Source organism: Octodon degus, unplaced genomic scaffold (genome assembly GCF_000260255.1).
Source record: "Octodon degus isolate 3935 unplaced genomic scaffold, OctDeg1.0 scaffold00266, whole genome shotgun sequence".
Taxonomy (NCBI): domain Eukaryota; kingdom Metazoa; phylum Chordata; class Mammalia; order Rodentia; family Octodontidae; genus Octodon; species Octodon degus.
The window spans coordinates 244,995-265,698 of record NW_004524842.1 but is presented as its reverse complement, the minus strand read 5'-3'; the positions used below and the strand labels follow the sequence as shown (position 1 = coordinate 265,698).

At 40.5% G+C, this 20,704-nt stretch overlaps 1 protein-coding gene across 1 annotated transcript; it reads left to right on the top strand.

Annotated features, from left to right (window-relative positions):
- The first annotated feature begins 2,970 nt into the window (after window positions 1-2,970).
- Il18 (interleukin 18) lies at window positions 2,971-20,450 on the top strand. The gene is made up of 6 exons (XM_023706603.1): window positions 2,971-3,101; window positions 11,167-11,253; window positions 12,313-12,324; window positions 15,578-15,712; window positions 17,159-17,292; window positions 20,153-20,450. The coding sequence occupies exons 2-6, from the start codon at window positions 11,169-11,171 to the stop codon at window positions 20,372-20,374; spliced, it is 588 nt and encodes a 195-aa protein (XP_023562371.1). The 5' UTR covers window positions 2,971-3,101; window positions 11,167-11,168; the 3' UTR covers window positions 20,375-20,450.
- The last annotated feature ends 254 nt before the right edge of the window (window positions 20,451-20,704 follow it).

Here is a 20,704-nt window from a genome sequence, read left to right as displayed (position 1 = left end):
TCTTTCATTGAAATCTTAGTTGTCAACAAGACTCAGAAGCATTGTGTGTGTATTTAACTTGCTGCTTGTGAAAAAGTCAATTGTTTTAAGTATCTAGAAAATAGGCACTCAGTTTGATTTGTTGACATTGTGAAATACAAGCCTTTTACTAAACACCATATTAGATAATTTGGTGAAGTTATTGACAGTCGTCAAAGAATTCTAGTTGTTAAGGAATAACACCAATGTGTTAAAATTTTTATTTATATTAAAATTAAAAGTACATTTCATAAATCAAATGACAGTCCTTTAAAGTACTGTCATTACAATACTTCCTATTTTATACAAAATATCCTTTTATGAAATAAAAATGTAAGGGTTTTTTAATTTGTCAGTATCATTATTTGGTAAAATGTAAAGTTGTCCTCTCTCAATGTTTCTCTCTTCTTTATTATTATCATTACTGTTGGGTTTTTTGTTTGTTTGTTTGTTTGTTTGTTTGGGTTGGTTTTGTTTTGAGACAGAATCTCTCTTGTGGTGCAGGCTGGATGTAGGCCAGGCTGGCCTGGAACTTGAGGTGATCCTCCTGCTTCAGCCTCCCAAGTGCTAGGATTACAGGTGTGCACCCCCATGCCCAGCTACTGATTTTTTTTTAATGGTCCATTAAGCACAAAATTTTGGTGACTACTGATTTATTTTCTCTCTTGAACTTTATATTTTATAATATGTAAACTGGTGATTATCACCTGCTCCTTAAAGTGTTTATAGGGAAATAATGATTGTGTATAAAACATCACTGCCCTCATGAGGTTTATACCACAGCATTTTGTTTTATCTTTAAAATCGTAAATTAATTGTATAAAATAAGTGGTTAAGAATAAGTGAAATGACAAAATACAAAAACAAACATCAATTATGGGCTGGAGAGATGGCTCAGTAGAATAAGCGCTTGCCTGGCAAGTGTAAGGGCCTGAGTTCAATCCCCAGTTCCGAAAAAAAAAAAAAAAAAACAAGAATAAATGAAATGGCTCGGTATGGTGGTATATGCCTGTAAGCCCAGCACTTGGGAGGCTGAGGCAGTGCTATTGTTTTCTTTCTCCTACGTCACCACCATATCAAGCACCTCCAGTGAGCCTGCCACAGACTTCTTCTTTTGTAATTACTATTATGGATATTATGTTTTTATGACTTTAGGAAATGAAAGATCTTGCTTTAAAAAAAAAATGAGATAGGGCTGGCCAGATAGCTCAGCAGATTAAAGCGCCTGCAAGCAGGCACAGGGGCCAGGGTTCAATCTCTGGGCCTGCCACACCAATCCCGCCCCTGCCGTGCCAATCCCTCCCCTGGGACATGCTGAGACAGCAATTAAGACTGGGCATGGTGGCACGTGCCTGTAATCCCAACTCTTGGGAGGCTGTAAAAAGGTGGATGACTTCGAGTCTGATCTAGTAGTGAGACCCTAAACACCCTGTAGACCCTTCCCTAAAAATACAGAAAAAAAAAGAGCTTATTATGTAAATATTTTGTTTCCTAATGCTAGAGCCCCTCTGTGGTCATATCATTTCTATTTTGGCAAAAGACAAAAACAAAAATGCCACCACCCTTGGCAAAGTAATGCAATTCACACATGTTCAAGAAAATGTATCTAAGTAATTTTATTTCTGTTTATCATTCTCAAAGACTTTTTTTTTTTTTTTTTTTTGTGGAACTGCGGATTAAACTCTGGCCCTTGCACTTGCCAGGGAAGCGCTTATTCTACTGAGCCATCTCCCCAGCCCCTATCAAGGCTATAATATTTGCATGCTCCTTTTTAAAAGTTGCATTTCAAAAAGACTATTCTTAATGAATTGAATATGAAGCTTAAAAATACATCTCTTTAAATCAGATTCCAAGGGCCGGGAAGATAGCTTAGTGGCATAAGGGCATGCCTGGCAAGCACAAGGTCTTGACTGTGATCCTTGGTACTGGGGGGAAAAAAAGTATAAAAAAAATCAGATTCCATATATTTGAAGGTAGAATCTTGCCAGTATTCCAGGAACAAAGGTTCTAGCTCTGGAAACTGTATATAAATGTGCTCTTATGCCAGAGCAAATTTTCCTTCTCTGTTGCAAAAAAAAGAAGAAAATTACTTAAGAAAATCCTAGTGATGGCATGCATTGTAGTTTTTCTTGAAAATAGACTGCTTTTGTTTCACTGGGTACCTTTTAGTTGCTTCTGCCAGCTATTCGCAGATACCAAGATGAGTCTGGTAAAAAGCTCCCATTGAGATCCTAAGTTGAAAGAACTAAGCATTATGTAAAATCCTCCAAAAGAGGTTATGATTTACAAGTATGCTAAGCACTACAATTATAGTATGAGAATTACTCCAGTGTTCGTGATAATCCACGTCTGTTAGGAAATTGTGTGCTGAATGTGTAAGAAAGTGTCCAACAGAGACTGAAACAGGAAGATGCTTCCACAGGGCCGAGCAGTACTGGACGTGCACATGAAGTAGGTGTGCGCTTGGCCCACTTCTGACAGATGCAGGCTTTGGAAGGGCTGGGCTTCAACTTTGACAAGAGAAGTCTTTTCGTTAAATAGTGATATTTTGAGTCCAGCGTGGTGGTTTATGGCTGCAATCCCAGAACTCACGAGGCTTAGGTAGGAGGATGATTACGAGTTCGAGGCCCGCCTGGGCTACAAAGTGAGCTCAAAGCCATCAAAGCCAGCCTGAACTGCATAGCGAGACTCTGTGTCTCAAGAAGATGAAAGAAAGAAAGAAAGAAAGAAAGAAAGAAAGAAAGAAAGAAAGAAAGAAAGAAAGAAAGAAAGAAAGAAAGAAAGAAAGAAAGAAAGGTTTTTTTGTTTTTTTACGGAAAACGAGATGTAATTTCTAACTCTTCACCCCAAGTTCTGTTGCCCGGGACAGAGCCAGCCCGGCGGAGGCGGGCCCGGCGCGCGGCAGTCTCCTCCCCTTCCGGGCTGCCTGCTGCCCGGAGACCGCAAGGGGCTGCGGCCGGAATGATTTTCCGCGGCGGCCGGCAGGACCAGCGTGCTTCCTCTCCCTGCGCTCCATCGGCGGTGCAGCCTGGGGCTCCTCGCGCCTCCGCATCACTTTCTGTAGCCGAAGACTATTCACACGGGTAAGAAGCACCATCCTTTCCATTTGGAAACCGGGATATGACAAAGATAGATAGATAGATAGATAGATAGATAGATAGATAGATAGATAGATAATATATTTAGATATATCTAGATATTATATATATTTCTATATATTTTTAAATTATATATATATATATAATTTCAGCCTTCACATCAGTAATATGGACCGTCAGGAATGGTGTGAGGAGCCTAAGCAAAGTCACAGCAGAAGCTTTCTTCAAACTTTTTGGCCTTGTCTTCTTTCCTCTCTTAAGAATTACTGAAGGCTGGAGATGCAGCACAGTGGGGCAGTCGCTGCCTGGCAAGCATAAGATCCTGAGCTCAATTCCTGGCACTCCCCCCGCAAAAAAAGTATTGAGTACCCTTGACTTTTTAGCACACTATTATAATTTACTGTGTTAGAAACAAAAGCTGAGAGAGTTAAAAACATATATGAGTAATTTATCTTAAAATAATAAGCATAACAGCCTATCATAAATGACAGTTTAACAATAACTGTATTCTGAAAAAATTCTAGAGCTAATGAAGTTCTTCTCTTTTGCAAGCCTAACATCTGGCTAAGTAGAAGACTTTGCCTTCAGGGTATTGCGGGCAGTGTCGCGCTGGGTGCCTCCTCAGGAAAGTCCTGAGAGCTTGCAAAGGAGTGAGACTGAAAGACAATTACATCCTCGAGTCAGTAGAAAAGAGCTTTGACTCTGATCCTCTGGGAATCCTTGCTTTGGAATGATATAATAAATAAGCTCTTTTTAAAGTCTCTACTGTGAGTCAATTATGTTAAAAGCAAACAAAAACTTTGTACAAGGTTGGTAATCATGATTAAATCTGCAACATCGGTCCTCAGGATGGGTGGGTTGCATAGTAATACAGAGGCTTTTATTTTCCAATTAGGGACAGGCTGAATAAATATTTGAGTAACAAGAAATCAGTACATCCTTAAGTATCTTTTTACTTTTTGCCTATATTCAGCTATTTGAAATTCTATTAAAGCCTCCTTCAGAATGCTTTAGTGTTTTCCTATTGCTTGTAAGATTAAATTCAGATTCTTCTATATAACTTCCAAAAACTTCTATAACCTGTTTTTTGGGACAGTAAGGAGGGCAAGATTTAATAAAAAGCAGCTAACAAGAATGTTCACTTTCCACATTTTCCAAGTTGTGAAAGCTTGCCAAGATTGTCTGGGGTGTGCCAAGATTGTCTCCACAGCGTTAGGGAGGCAAATCCAAAGTGCTGTCCTTCTTCCCAGGCAAAAGCCAGGAGGGCACACAGAGGCATGCTGGCCTCGCCCTCCGTAGCCTTGTGTGGGCTGTAGCTCCCAGCAGAACTAGTCTAGTAGTCAAAACATAGGTCCCTTCAGTCGTCTCTCTGAGAGCATCAATTGGTGTGGTCTTCCCAGAAGTGCTCTCTCGGGCTCTCTTCCATCTACTTGAGTATTCTTTGAGATTAAATTTAATCCCCATTCACACTGCACCCATTTGACTTGTTGCTTCAAGTCTATATTTAGCAGTTGATTAAATATACCTTTTATGCCTAGCTGTATAATTTCCTAAGTACCCTATCCCACCTCTTCAACAACCCATAGAGTACTTACATTCATAAAGTGGCACAATTTTCAAGGACAAAATGATTTCTAGAATGAAAAAGTTGGGTCTTGATGATGTTACTGTCACAATGCCCTCCCAGCTGTAATTACACAGCATGTTCCATCATTTCACCCTCTATTTCACAGATTGGAGACTGCACAAATAATTAGAGCTGCTTTTTAAGTTCAAGACATTTTTACATTTAATCTCATACTATATTTTTTTGTCCTCAACAATTTAACTATACTGAATGTATAATAAATATTCAACAAATATGTGTTGTCTTAGAATTATGAGGAAGTAGTTACCAGGGCATTGGTCATATGTAAATGGTTCTCTCTTGGGCTTAACTTGGAGTCTAAAATTGCAGAATGTTGAGCCTGGAAAATACGTAAGGTTTGGCGATCCAGTTTCCTCATTATGCAAATGAGGAAACTGAGACCCTGGGAATTAAGTAAGTACTTTCCCCAGACAAAATTGGAACTCAGTAATTTCTGTCCTGACAGTCCACACTTCCCTTTCCTTTCCTCTTCCCTCTTTCCCTTTCCCTTCCCTTTCCCTTTCCTGGCTAGTTTTCAAAGGCTTGTATTACTAAAATGTTTTGTTTCCAAGAATAAATTGCTACTGCATACTCCTGGGAGGATCTTTCTGGGGTTGTGTTAGTTCTGTTTAAAAATTATCAATCCTGAGACTATTAGGTGAAATACCCAAAGCATTTTTATCCATTGAGAAGTATAATTTTCATTGACCAGAGCTGAGAGCGTGCAGGAGCACGGATGAGAAGGCCACCCTTGTCATTCAGTGGGGCAAACAACCCGCCACTGCAGCGTGCATGCCACAGGTTCACCACCATTGTTCTAGCCTATTGAGAGCTAACAAAACACAAGAAACAAACCAAAGAATTCAAAATAAACACATGAAATAAACTATTAGGAAAAAAGAATATTAGGCAAATTATTCTAAATTTTTAAAATCTGTCCTCAAGCTTCTGTTTTGGGGGGTGTGTGTGTGTGTGTGTGTGTGTGTAGCTTTTTTACAGAGGGTGGGGTTTTTGGGGGATTTTTTGAGACAAGGCCTTGCTATGTAGTTCAGGCTGCCTTCAACTCACTAGGTAGCCCAGGCTGGTCTTCAACTTACTACGATCCTCCAGCTTCAGCCTCCTGAGTGTTGGGATTACAGGTGTGCACACGACTCTCAACTTTTAGATGGAAAAGTTTTAAATCATGAAAAAGAAATGCATATTGTCCTTTCTACACTGTCATGGCTAGAAGGTTTATTGTACCAACTATGTACTTATTTCACATTTATAAAGCTCCTGCTATCTTGTAGACTCATTCCAGATGTTGAGGAAGGAAGGATGTCATTATCTACAGAAGCTCAGACTAAACCTAGGCAAACACAGTTGCAGTCCAAGTAATATAAACTCAGGGTAGCAAGAACTATCTCAGAGGGGCTGGTGAGATGGCTCAGTGGTCTAAAGCACCTACTTAGAACAAGCTTAGCAAAGCACAGGGACCGCGGTTCAATCCCCCAGCACCACATGCCAGCCAGCCCGCCCCCTGGTGGGCTGAGCTGGCCACACACACAAAAAAAAAATAAATGAATAAATAAATAAATAAATTTAAAAAAAAAAAAACTATCTCAGAAGCATAAACAGAAAGCGAGGGAAACGGGAGGGAAAGTCCAAGAATGGATCCCTTAGGAAGGAGGAGTCTGGGAAGTCTTCCAAACTGAGGTTTAAAAGATAAAGGTTTAAAAGACAGTTCAGTAGGGGATAAAAAGCAGAGAAAGTTCTCGCCTGGCAGCAGTGTGGAGCAGGGGAGAGTACAGGAGCAAGAAACCAGTATCGAGATTAAGCGGAAGGTGCCAGGAAGTGAGGAGGCTTGACTTAAAGCAGTGCTCACGTGTGTCTGACAAGGAAAGGTTGGAGGGAGCAGTGAAGACTTCCAGGTTTTGGAAGTGGGGCTCTGCTTTGCAACATGATCTAGCTCCAGAAGTTGACATTTGCAAGCTGTGTGTTCTCAGGTAACTACTCTCTCTAGCCATCTTCCTAAAAGAGTAGCTTACAATCTTCACTTTTCCCCAGCCCATCTGTTCTGGATCTTTGTCGATCTTCACTTTACCCTGCTGGTAACCAAGGCCTGAACCTTCACAGTGGCCCCGTCAAGATTGTGCTACGGGTGGCGGGTGGCGGCGCAGCTTCTGACTCCCAGCAGCCTCCCCTCGAGGCTCCTTTCTCCCTTGGCTTCCATGTCACAGCTCTCTTAGGTTAGCAAAGCTGAACTGATTATTTTCCTCACAAGCTCTTTGTCATTCTCTTGGTTCTTAGTTCGTGAGGTAACTACTGAACAAGTTCTCAAGCCAGAAAATTTGAAGTGATTTTCCTTAGATCTTCCTCTTGCATTGTATCCATAATAAGAAAAAAAAACCTACTTTATAGCCCTATCAACAGTTGCTTCTGGCCTCTGTCCAGTTTTGCCCAGTAGAATCTATTCTGTATGGCACTACCATACTGAACTTTTTAAAAATACACTTAAGCCAGGCATGGCACACACCTGTCATCCCCACACACGGGAGGCTGAGGCAGGGAGATCGCCCTAAGTTCAAGGCCAGCCTGAGCTTCACAGTGAGTTCCTGCTAGCCTAGACTATATAGTGAAATGCTGTCTCAAAAATAAATAAATACATACAAATAAATTTAAAAATAACTATTGTATTTAAATTGTTGGTTTCTTTGTAGGGAAAAATAAGTTAAACCTCTTTAGTCTGCCTTAAAGCTTTTATTCTCTGACTCTCCTTCCCAGGCTTTCATGAAAAGAACTACATTATAAGTTACTTTTCTATGATTTGAATTAGGGAAATTTTAAAAAACTGTTATATAAAAATAATAGTCTTAGAGCTGGGCGTGGTGGTGCACACCTATAACTTCAGCACTGGGGAGGCTGAGGGGGGAGGGGGATGGCCTTGAGTTTGAGGCCAGTCCGGGCTTCGTAGTGAGAGCCAAGCCAGCCTAGACTACATAGTGAAAACCTGTCTCAAATAATATAATAGTCTTACAGTCAAAATGGAAAAATGTGAATTCTTTTTCATGAAATAGCTTATCTAGAATAAAATTTCAAAGTTGGTAAGACAAATAAGTTGTTAAGAAAGCTGTTAACACTGTTGCCCTATGGAAGTGTCTCTTCTACCTGTAGAACTACCTGCCTCATGTTGGGATTTATAAGTTGAGATATTCTTAAATAGCTTAGAAGTTCTCGAGACACACAGGTAATTGTTGTGCTTTTTTTAATCTTTAGACAGGAAGGGTCTCATTATGTACTTCAAGCTGGTCTTGAACACACTGTAGCCCAGACTGGCCTTGAACTCATGGTGATTCTCCTGCCTCAGCCTCATAAGTGCTGGGATTACAGGCATGTGCTACCAAGAGTCTTTTTCTATCTGATAACAATGTTATCAAGTATTAAGGTGTCTTATTACCACTTATGCTAAAAAGCAACTCCAATATAAAAGTTATATGTAGAAAAAAAAAAAACCATCAACGGGCCGGGGAGGTGGCTCAGTAGAATAAGCACTTCTCTGGCAAGCACAGGGGTCTGAGTTCAATCCCCAGTTCTGAAAAAAAAAAAAAAGAGAGAGAGAGAAAGAAAGAAAAATGTTAAGCTCAACTACCAGCCAGACATGTTGGCACATGCCTGTAAAACCATAACTCTGGAACACTGAGACAGATGAATTGCAAGTTTACACTCAGCGTGAACAACCTAGCAAGACTCTGTATCAAAAAATAAAAAAGGACTGAGGATAGAGCTCAATGCAAAGGCCCAGTACCACCAAAAAAGAAAGAAAACCAAGTATTATCATTGTATGTTATGTGGAAAGAATACGAAACATTATAATGCTACTGAGAAAATGGAAGAAAAGAAAGCAAGTCTAAGGTCAGAGGCTGAGGCAGGAGGATTGCTGCAAATTTGAGACTAGCCTGAGCTACATAATGAGTTCCAGGCCAACATGAATTGTATAGTGAGACCCTGTCTCAAAAAACAAAAGTATAGATTTTAGCAGTTATCGATCGATGTTTTCCAAGAATATCTCCTACCATGCCTTTACATTGATTCCCAGGGAACAAATAATTCTGCCCTATGTGAAATCCTCAGAAATGCATCCTTCCTGAAAAATACAACTGCCTTACTCAAGGTAAAAATGAGGAGGCCCCAGGCAAGCCACACACTGTCAGCCTGTTTGCTTTATGGCCTCTGGCAGAGTGGTTCCTTCCATGACTACTCTCCCTAGGCTCTGCAAATGCTGCCTCTCTTCACGGCCTTAAAGTCATTGCTTCCTCTGAGAAGGCTTCTGTGGTCCAGTAAGGAGCTGTACTATTTCTGTCACTCTCACTTGTAGCTGAGCCACTGCAGGATAAGATCTAAGCTCCATTCTCAGCACTTGGCCAGCTTCCCGCTGGGCCCCACCCTGTTGGGGACCAAGCCTGAATATGAATTGGGGGAGGACACAGCACAGTGTCCAGTGACAGGTGTGATTTAACCACTTCCCCCAGAGCCCCAGCCACAACTGCTTTCAGGGACCCACGGTACTGCCACAGTTTAGAGGAGGGCTTCCTGCTCATTTTTGTGATGTGGAATTCAGACTTCCCCTCTGCAGTTTCAGCATCTAAGTCAGCTGAAATAAAGTGTCAACAGACATACTAACAGGAGAAAAAGCACCAGGAGGGTTATTAACGAGCATGATCCCCAGAGCCATATAATACGTGAAATTTCACAGGGCCGGACAGTTGAAGCTGGAATACAGAGATGAGTGAGCTGGAGGGGGCAGGCAACTTTGAAGGGGAAGTAAGTTGTCTTTATGGGAGACAATGGGCCCAGAAAACAGACAAGGTCCTGGGCCAAAGTGCCTCTTGGCTCTGGACAAGGTGTTTGGTTTTCATACTCTGCCTCTCTTTCTTGATTAAGGAAATTTTAGAAACAAGATTGAAGACAATTATCTTCCTCTTTGGTGAATCCAGTCTTTAGGAAGAGAAGGGAACTTCAAGGAATGTCCCATCCTAAGCTTCAAAAGCAAAATAGAACCAAAAGAAAGCAGAAGTGAAGGGTGTGCTAGAGAAGCCTTCAGCCTGCTTGAATTAATAGCATCAAAACCCCATACTGGCGCTGGGGAGATGGCTCAGTGGAGTGGGCACTTCCCTGGCAAGTGCAAGGGCCTGAGATCAATACCCAGTTCCACAAAAAAAAAAAAAAAAAAAAAAAACCATACTTTTAAACTTACCAGTTGCCCACAGTGCATCTAATCGCTATGTACTGCAAACATGTACTAATAATAAAAAAATTAAATGAAAAAGTAATAAAAGATTGCTTCAATCTGCACAGTATGATCAAAATATATAGTGAATGATTACATTTTTAAAATGTATTATAATAAAAGACACAGTACTATTAATCTCCCTCACTTTGAGCACACTTATCACATCATTCTTGCCACTTTCCGAAGCAGCTCTGAAAGTTCTCTTTCATGAAGGTCTTCATGAGCTATGATTTAAAAACAAACAAACAAAAAAAAAGTCTGGTGAGTGCTGCTGCTGAGTGCTGTCCCATGCAGAAAGGTTGCATCTGGCCTTGGGCCAGCCAGATAACTCAGGGGATTAAAGCACCTGCTTAGGCAGATGCTAGAACCAAGGTTCTACTCCTAGCTGCCTTGCCAGCCCTGCCCCTGAGGTGCACTGAGACAGCAATTGAGATTGGGCGTGGTGGCATAAGCTTGTAATCCCAGCGCTTGGGAGGCTGAAAACAGGAGGATCAGTATGAGTCCGAACTGTGTAGTGAGCCCCTATAGCCCTGTACTAAATACATTAAAAAATAAAATTGCATGTGGCCTCATCCATTTTATTCACTGGATCTAGCACTGTGTGACTTTTGTCTCTTTCCTAAAGTGAAAATGATCATGAAAGGTAAATGTTTTGAGTTGATTTAAGAAACTGAGGCAGCCATGATGGCACAACTCAAAACATGATTCTTGGAACTGCTTTTTTTTTTTTTTTTTTTTGTATTTTAGTACAAGGTCTACAGGATCTCACTACACAGATCTGACTCATAGTGATCCTCCGGTTTTCAGCCTCCCAAGAGCTGGGATTATAGGCGTGCACCACCATGCCCAGTCTCAGTAGCCGTCTCAGTGTGCCCTGGGGGTGGAGCCGGCACAGTACACTGGGGATCGAACCCCAGTCCCTGCGTCTGCCTAAGCAGGTGCTTTAGTCCGCTGAAGTATCTGGCCAGCCCTTGAAAGTGCTTTTGACAGTAAACAACTATGTAGGTATGTTCAAACCAAGGGGGAATATTTTCAGCAGGATTAATGGTAATATATCTTTTATTGTTACAAATTTTTATAAAGGTAAGCATTGACTGTATTTTTCAATCACACCTTGTAAAAAGAACAAACACTGATTTCTTTGCTTTCTTTAGGAATGAAGATGGCTGTTTCCATCTCAGAAGATGATTGCATCAACTTTGTGAAAATGAGATTCATTGACAGTATACTTTACTTTATACGTAAGTCTGAAGCAATAGGACAAATACTGGGCTTAGATAAGTATTTTCAACTACAAAAAGGTTGTGTGGTGAACTCTTAAGTGAGCCCTTTTTCTGTCACCAAAGTCTATTGGAATATTAATCACTCTCTCCTTTGGGCAAAAACATTGAACTTAAAATTAACCATAACATTTCCAGGATCCAAGCTCTCTGTCCCAGCACATTGCCTTGGTACTTAAATTAGCAGTTGCTCATCTCAATGTTGCAGACTGGCAAATTATATGAGATATGCTAGAGTTCTATGAGTGAATTAGATCATTTTACGTAAATGCATATGACAAATAAAAATTGATTCTTAAGATTAACCTTGCATGGACCACTTAGCTCCATTTGAAAGCATCATAAAAAGCCGAGAGTGGTGGCGCACACATATAATTCCAGCACTCGGGAGGCTGAGGCAGGAGGATCATTGCAAGTTCAAGACCAGCCTGGGCTAGAAAGTGAGCTCAAGGCCAGCTTGACCTACATAGTGAGACCCTATCTCAAAAAGACAAAAAAAAAAAGAAAGAAAGAAAGAAAGAAAGAAAGAAAGAAAGAAAGAAAGAAAGAATAAATTTAAGAGTAAACATCTTAAAAATTTACTTTATAAAATTTCTTTTTTGTATTAAAATTTATAAACCCCAGATTTAAGTTTTATATCTAACTTATCTGAGTACATACTAACTCTAAAGAGCTCCATTTTGTGGACCTTTGGATGATTTTATAACATTTTCTGATAAAGGCTAATGAAAGACATAACCACTAAAACAGGAGTTAAAAGTTGGGAAATGATGGTACACGCCTGTAATTCCAGCACTCAGGAGGCTGAGGCAGGAGGATTGGTATAAGCTCCAGGCCAGCCTGGGCTACATAGTGAGTTCCAGGCCAGCCTGCACTGCATAAGGAAACAACCCTGTCTAAAAAAAAAAAATAGAGGTTAAAAATGGGCAGTGGCAGAACAAAGTGATAAGGAAGAGGGAACAATCTGGGTTGAAATACATAATTTAACATATTTTGTTTCTCTTTTTTTCCTCCCTATAGCTGAAAATTATGGTAAAGTATAAATGGATTTTTCTTTTTTTATAAAGTGAGTGGCTACATGACACACCTCCGTATCGCCTCTAGCAACTGGGACAAACAGTCTGTGTGATACCAACCCCTTGGGAAGCCAGTTTTCCGTGAGAAGAATATGGACTCAATAACACCACATCGGAATGAAGATGAGCATAGGGTTACAAAAAAGAAACTATAAAATTTGCCTTCCAATACTGTAGGAAGCTGTGTAGTTTGCAGATGCTAGAAAATAGAACTTGCCTATTGCATCATTCTAAGAGAGCAGAAAGCCATTAATTCTCTGGAGATCTAGGAAGAAGAGATTGATGTGTGAGAACTGTCCAAAATCATTATCTCCCTTCATATATTCCCTTCTCAGAAATGCTTTCAAACAAACCCTGGGGACTGCTGTAGGCAGAGTGTTCTGAACATAGAGGCCAGAAGGGTGGATCAAAGACCAAGAGACAAGGGAACTAAGAGTAACTCAGAGTGCGAGTAGAGTGAGGGAGAATAGGAGAAGGTATAGAGATAATTAAGGTGTAGATCCAGAAGTTCTCTTAGTCCATGATACGGAGTTTGGGCCTTATATTGGGAATAGTAGAGATTGGCTAAGCATAATATGTCTCCAATAGTCCAAGTTAGCAGTCAGGATGACTGCGGCTGGTGGTGTTAGGATGCCATGTTTCCCCTTTTTTGACCTATCATCCCCTAGTTGTTGAACTCATTCACATAGTGGAAAATGATCCTACTTGCTGGATCTGTACCTCAGTTTTCAAGAAAGGGTGAAGAGAGGAGGAAAACAGACCCATTCCATTTAAAGTCTGAACTTGGAAGCTGTACATACGTAGTCTGCTCATATTCTATTGACTAATCATGTGGCCAATGGCAAGGAAATCTGGAAAATAGAATTTCTATTTTGGGTGACAAGTACCTTATTAGAATTCAGAGATAACATGATTGTATGTTTAAAAGTCCTGTGGCATCCGTACAAAGAATTTTGATTCCTCTAGGTATGGTGGTCCATGACTGTAATCCCAGCACTTGGAAGGCTAAGGCAGGAGAATGACTGAGAGTTCTGAGTCCAGTGTGGACTATAGAGTGAGTTCAAAGCCAGCCTGAACTGCATAGCAAAAACCTGCCTCAAAAAAAGAGACCAAAAAAAAAAATTCGTTTTTTATGGTACAAGATAAGAAATGGGTTACAAAAACAAAACAAAAAAAAAAAAAAAAAAAAAAACACCTATTAAGAGACTTATTTTAGTGAGGTATGGTGTGATACACCTACAATTCTAGGACTCTGGAGGCTGAGACAGGAGAATAAAGACCAGCCTAGCCTACATGGTGAGTTCAGGGCCAGTCTGAACTATATAGCAAGACCTTGTCTCAAAAAAGTAAAAGAAGGGCTGGCAAGATAGCTCAGCGGTCTAAAACACCTGCTTAGGCAAGCTTAGGTAAAGTGCAGGGACTGTGGTTCAATCCCCGGCACCACATGCTGTGCCAGCCCCACCAGGCCTGAGCCAGCCATAAAAAAAAAGTAAAAGAAGAAGGAGAGCAAGAGGGAGAGAGACTATTACTCCCTGTAAGAAATGATGCGAGGTGACAGTGAGGAGCTGTGGGTTGATTTTAGAAATAACTCGAAAGAATCAATAAGACATGACTTGGGCTTAGATGTGGAAGGGACTGTAAAAGGAAGGCCGGGAAGATGATGTCTACATTTTTGACTTAACACAGTTTGTACCACTAGTGGAATAGGAGGCCTGGGAGCAAAAGCAAGTTTTCCTATGTAAACAGAACAGGTGATGCGTTTAGTTTAGGACCCTGGGGTATTGTAGTGAAGATACCCGGGAAACTCTTGGACATACGGTTCTTAGCTCGGGCCAGACTTTGGCCAGCGATACATATAGAAGGCTCATACAGAGACATGGTATCTGAAGCCGTAGGAGCAAAAAGACACAGAGACAATGTGAAGAGTGCCAAAGAAAAAGCCAAGGACTGAAGTCTGAAGAATACTGATAGTTAAAGAAGGCAGTAGAATGAAAAGTTAATAAAAACCAAACAAACAAACAAACAAAAAAAAAAAAACCAGCAGCCTAACCAAGGGGAAGAATTAAAAAACAAAATATTACATGCTCCTAGGAGAGCATTTCCCGACAGAGGCGAAAAGCCCTGTGTGGAATCTTGCAACCTTCGAGTTCCAGAGCCAGAAAGCAACCATCAGAGTTGGCAGCGGGGAGTTGGGTGGTACACACAACTCTTTTCTATCAAAGCATTTGATTGAGAAGTGGAGTCAGAGACAGAGCACAGTGTGGTAGTGGAATAAATAGCACAGAAACAGTAAGAGAGATTCTTGCCAGAAACTTGGCTAATAAAAGAGAGAGGCCAGCCTGTGGCTCCACACTGGGCTAGGGCTCACGGCGGAAGTTTAAATTTCAAAGAACTTTATGCTTTTCTGATTATAAAAATGTGTTCATTGCTCATTGAAATTAATTCAGACAGCCAGGCATGGTGGTACACACCTATAATCCCAGCATTCAGAGGCAGAGGCAGGAGGATTGCCATGAGTTTGAGGCCAGTTTGGGCTACATGGTGAGTTCAAGGGCAGCCTGGACTACGAAGTGAGACCCTGTCACAGTAAAACCAAGAAAAGAAATATGGTGCAGAAAGCGAAAAGAAAGATAATGGTGTAGAGGTCTTGCAGAGGGGAAGAAGGCTTGAAATTGGAGCTATGAAGTATAGAAGAGATTGCGAGATGGAAAGCAGTGTTGGCCATCGATGCGCCTAGAATGGCATCAGCCTGAATGTGTATATAATTGGTCTCCAGCAACCACCAGCAGCCAGGTTTGGAATTTTCTCGGGGACAGATAAAATGAGTTAGAGATTTAATAGACTGACAGAAAAATGAACCATGAGATTCAGCAGCACAGGGAAGAAAGGGAAGACCAATTAACTAGAGAGACTGAAAGTGAAGTCTAAGGATGCATAAAGCTGGAATTAAAACATATGAAAACTAAGGTCAGGAGACCCATCAGAAAATAAGCTATTTGAAGTGAGCACTTCAGAGGCAGGGTAGTGCTGAGTGGCACTGAGAAACAGCACGTCCTTGTGGCCTGGTTAGAAAGCAATAGGCAACTTGATAGCAGTTGCTTCTAAGCAAGATTGTAATTAATAGCTATTAAAAACTTAATTGTGTGGTATGTCTACTTCCCTATCTTTGAAAGTAAATTATTTTTAATGAAATTTAATGTTTATTGTAGGAGTCCTGGAATCAGATCACTTTGGCAAGCTTGTACCTAAATTGTCAATCATACGAAATTTGGAAAACCAAGTCCTCTTTATTGATCGTGAGAAGCGACCTGTGTTTGAGGCGATGCCTGATTCTGACTGTGCAGGTGTGGTTCTTTTTATGTTTGTGTGTGTACATTCATACGTGACTAGATCACTTCTTCCCCTTCTGGTTTACTGCCTACACTTTTTTTTTTTTTTTTTTTTTTTTGGTACCAGAAATCGAACTGAGGACCTTACACTTGCCAGGCAGGCATTTGTGCCACTGAGCTATATCCCTGGCCCCACTGCCTACACTTTTTTTTTTCTTTCTCTCTATTTTTCTTTCTTTTCTTTTTTTTTGGGGGGGGGGGTTACTAGGGATCAAACTCAGGACTTTGTGCTTACAAGGCCGGCACTTAAGCGACTAAGTTATACCCATGACCCAGCTGAATTTTTTATCAGCTGAAAATACTATAAAAATTTTAAGACTCATAATAATAAATACAAAAGTATTTCAGATGAGTCTTCCTTCCCCCAGAAGTTAGAATGTCTTGGAAAGTGAGTAAGTTCACTGTCTCACAAGGTATGAGCTGCAAATATTAGAAATTGGGGTCAGGTTGAAGAAGTGAATGTACATTTTTGAAAAATTCTTGAATTCTATTTCTGGTACTGGGGAATTGTACTTAGGGCTTTACCTCTGATCTATGTTCCAAGCCCCTTTTTTTAATTTTTTTTTTTTTTTTTTTTTTTTACTTTGAGACAAAGACAAAAATTGTCCAGGCTAGATTCGCATTTGTGATTCTCTTGAATCAGCCTCCCTGAGTGTTGGGATTACAGGCACCTGCCACCATGCCCAGCTTTTAACAAATATACTTTTAAATATTCTATTTGGCATTCAAAACTAAATACAGGGCTGGTGCTATAGGTCAGTGGTAGAGAGCCCGACTAGCATACATGAGGCCTTAGTTTCCATCCCCATCACTGCAAAAAAAAAAAAAGTATCTTAACATTTAGAATATTTGTAACACACTCAAAAATTTGCTGCATGCATTGTTTTTGGTCTTTTTAATACGGGGCCTCGGGGCTGGTGAGATGGTTCAGTGGTCTAGAGCACCTACTTAGAACAAGCTTAGCAAGGCACGGGGACCGCAGTTCAATCCCCCAGCACCACATGCCAGCCAGCCCCGCCCCCTGGTGGGCTGAGCTGGCCACACACACACACACACACACACACACACACAAATAAATAAATAAATTTAAAAAAATAATAATAATACAGGGCCTCATTAGGCCTCTAACTCCCAGCCATCCTCCTGCCTCTGCCTCCCAAGTGGTGGGATCCAGGTGTGCACCACCACACCTGGCCCCTGTATGCATGTTGTATCACATCCTTAAATGCGATTAAAGAACGTCCAGCAAGCTGTATAGTCTCCTTCTGCTGTCTAGCCAAATCTCAGAATGTGAGATTGACAGCAGGTCTATTATGGAATATTGTTTGGTTGAATTTCCACAGATATTGGCTTGTAAAAATTCTCCTAACTATTGGTCTTGCTTGTTAATGTTTATTTCAGCAAATGCATCTTCTACTACATTTAACATATATGTGTATAAAGATAGATGTGCTAGAGGTATGGCTGTAGCCTTCTCTGTGACATGTAACGGAAACCATACTCTATCCTGTAAGGACAAAAATATTTCCTTTAAGGTAAGATTGAGCCTTACTTCGTTTTTTGGTCAAATTAATGGACAAAGAACCCTGAATAGCGTCAGTAGTTCAGCCCTTTAGCTAGAGAAGAGCAAGAAACACAGGACCATAGAAATGGGTAGTTATGGGGCCAGGGAGATGACTCAGTAGAATAAGTGCTTCCCTGGCAAGCACAAGGGTCTGAGTTCAGTCCCCAGCTCTGCAAAAAAAAAAGAAAAAAGAAAGAAAGAAAGGAAAGAAATCGGTAGTTATAAAAAATTTTCAAATGCTTTAAGCTGCTGTGGGAATAGGATTTTTCTGAACCTGTTGCAGGCAAGAAAGAGCACAACATTTATCCCATAACCTAACTCTGCTGGGTAATCAATCTATGTGTAAATAATTACATGGGATATATATGTAAATTCCATATTTATTTAATAGCATGTGACTTTCCAGAATAAGTCCTCCTACATAGAATAAAGCTAATTGCCTTGTAAATCTATTACTTTGTAAATCACATTAATATTTTAATCCCTAATTGTTTTGTTCTTGCTTCTCAGTCTAAGTCTTAGACATATCCTTCAGCTTTCAGTTGATGTATGTTATTATTAACATGAATTAAATACAATTAACAAGATCAGCTGTAAAAATAATGCTATCTCAAAGCTAAGTATAAATTATTTGTGGCCACTCCTTTCTCTTTTATTTTCTATTTTCTGTGTTAAATCACTTGATAAACAACCATTAACCATAGCTACAGACTGACCCAGAAAACTTTCTTCCTAGTAAAGGCAGCCAGAGGAATGCGCACACACTGACAAAGCTTGCAAGGAGACTCCCATGTGCTGAAGACAATTTCTGAGCAAGGGTTTGCCCATTAGGAACTAACTTCTGACTCACCAGCCCTCCCTGAAAGTTGGGTAGGACCTCAGTGGAGATGCCAGGCAGCAACTTGGGAGGGACTCCAACAAAGCCACTCTAAAACGTACTCCAAGTAGTGACAGTGCAATACAGCATGTACAGCCTCCAGACAGACCTCCTCATTATTCCATGAAGGATAATATCAGAGGAGACTGGGATAATATCAGAGGAGACTATTCATTTTCATGAATCTGTGTGCCAACCCTTCAGGGTATAATTTGGAATCTCTGTTCTAGACCTGATAGGCAGGAAGCTTAGTTAGGAGAGATTGGTGGGAGTGTTAAGCAGGTTGTGAGAATGTATGAACATTCTAGAAATTCAAAGAAATCTAGATTTAGGCCCCTTGAAGCTTATATAAGTTTAGCAACCCTTTTATAGAACAAGAACATAAAATTAGTAGAGGCATAAATGCTACGACTTATTTAGAATTCAAACAAACAACAACAAAACACTCCTCATATAAAGAATCCTTGGTCCTTAGAGTACTTAAGTTTCACAAGATAGAGCTTTCCAAACTGAGTGTTCTTCAAGGTCTCTTGTATTATTACCACACATGCATTCGTTATGTTCGACTTTAGCCAATACCAAGGCTAAGGAAAACCTCCAGTGTTTTCTGACTTCCACTGAAGTGTAACAGCTGAATTAAGACTAAAGAGAGCTATCTATCCATACTCTCATCTTGAACTGTAACTTTCCATGTTAGGTTGGATCTGACAGATTCATTTTTCTTTGTAAAATTACAAGAGCTTCTGACATTTTGGCTAAGGGTTACTTCTCATTTATACATTAGACCCTGACTTTGTCCCAGGCTGACTCCTGCAGCTTAGAGTTTTCTTACATTGTGGTTTACTATAGACAGCTTCAGAAGTAGATGCCACTGGGAAACTGTGAAGTCATCAACTTAAGGACCTGCACTTGTTGGTAAAGGACAGAGGTCAAGAGTTATAACTGTCAATTCTATAAATTAGAGGGGTGCCCCACCCTGGGGTCTTTCAGGCATCTTAGGGGAGGATGGAATGCTATTTTAATTCTAGAAGTTTATCAGACATAGGATAATAGGAATCTTTGCTCTCATGGGATCAAAATTAAGTGCAAAATGCCTGTTGGTTCCAGGATTAACATGGAAGAACCCTGGGCAGTTCCCACATTTTCTAGTCTGTCCTAAATAGTAGACTTGATGAAATAATAGGAAATGTGCAGGCCCTACTGATTAGATGACTAGCAGGATTATAGTGTATAGGAACCACATCATTCATGACAAGACTGTGTTCTCTGGTTGAATAATACAGAAGTCAGTTTGTGGCTTTCAGGACAGACCCTAGCCAAATAGACTATAATCAGGACAAAGTTCAAGACTACTCTGAGCTGGCATGCTTGGCAGGAGACCATCAAGGGCTCCTGACTGAGTCAGTATAGCAGGGCTGTCCACCCCTCGGCCCAGCCCCAGAAGAACTATTCATTTTCATGAATCTAAGTTTTATTTTGACTCCACTGAAAGTAGCTGAGGTTCTTAGCATTTCTGACCTCTGTTACAGTTCACTCAAGAACTAGAGCTACCTAGATTTATGGGAGAGGATCATCAGCATCTTGTTCTGTGAATGGTCAGATAACATAGTAGCTGACATTACCCAGGAGGCTGTGGGCTTGGCTAGAACTCCGCTTCTTCTTGAGCAGAGTGGATGCTCATCAATTGGAGAGGAGAGAAGGAAGCTATCTGATGACAGGGGAAATGAAAGGCCTGGATCTGGATGTGTATTCCATGAAGGATAATATCAGAGGAGACTGGGAGAATAGAAAATTATGAATTAAGGATCAATCAGTACTCTTCTAGTTATAGATTATTTTTCTTATCTCTTATAAAGCAACTAGTTCTGTACAGTAGTATACCTGTAAATGAGCTGCATGTATTCAGATTGTTTGTATCCTTTAAAAATTAGGTAATTGTTTTTTTTCTCTCCAGGAAATCAGTCCTCCTGATAATATCAATGACACAAAAAGTGACATGATATTCTTTCAGAGAAGCGTTCCAGGACATGATGATAAGATGCAGTTTGAGTCTTCATTGTATGAAGGATACTTTCTAGCTTGTCAAGAAGAGAAAAAAATTTACAAACTTATTTTGAAAAAAAAGGATGAATATGGAGATAAATCTGTAATGTTCACTGTTCAAAACAAAGGCTAGACATTCACATTCTACAATTGAAACTTTCTGAGTTTTGTGTTTCTGAAAGATTTTTTATTAAAGTTTATAGACCTTATTATCCTTCATTTTGTGTTACCATAACAAAATACCTGAGGCTGGGAACTTATAAAGAGGTTGGTTTGTCTCACGATTTTAGTGCCTGGAGAGTCCAAACAGCATGATCCTGGTATGGGCCCCTGGCTGTGTCACAGCATGGCAGAGAAGTAGAAGGGAGCTAGACCTATGCAGAGAGGGGCTAAGCACGCGGACGGGCCTCACATTGCAACAACCCGCTCCTGAGGTTTAAGTTGATCCGTCCTTTCCAAGGGC

Excerpts from the sequence above, each read along its gene's own strand:
- Il18 (XM_023706603.1), top strand. The coding sequence starts at position 11,169 with ATGAAGATGGCTGTTTCCATCTCAGAAGATGATTGCATCAACTTTGTG. Across the intron at positions 15,713-17,158 it reads GCCTGATTCTGACTGTGCAG|CAAATGCATCTTCTACTACA; the intron begins GTGTGGTTCTTT and ends TGTTTATTTCAG. Across the intron at positions 17,293-20,152 it reads ACAAAAATATTTCCTTTAAG|GAAATCAGTCCTCCTGATAA; the intron begins GTAAGATTGAGC and ends TTTTCTCTCCAG.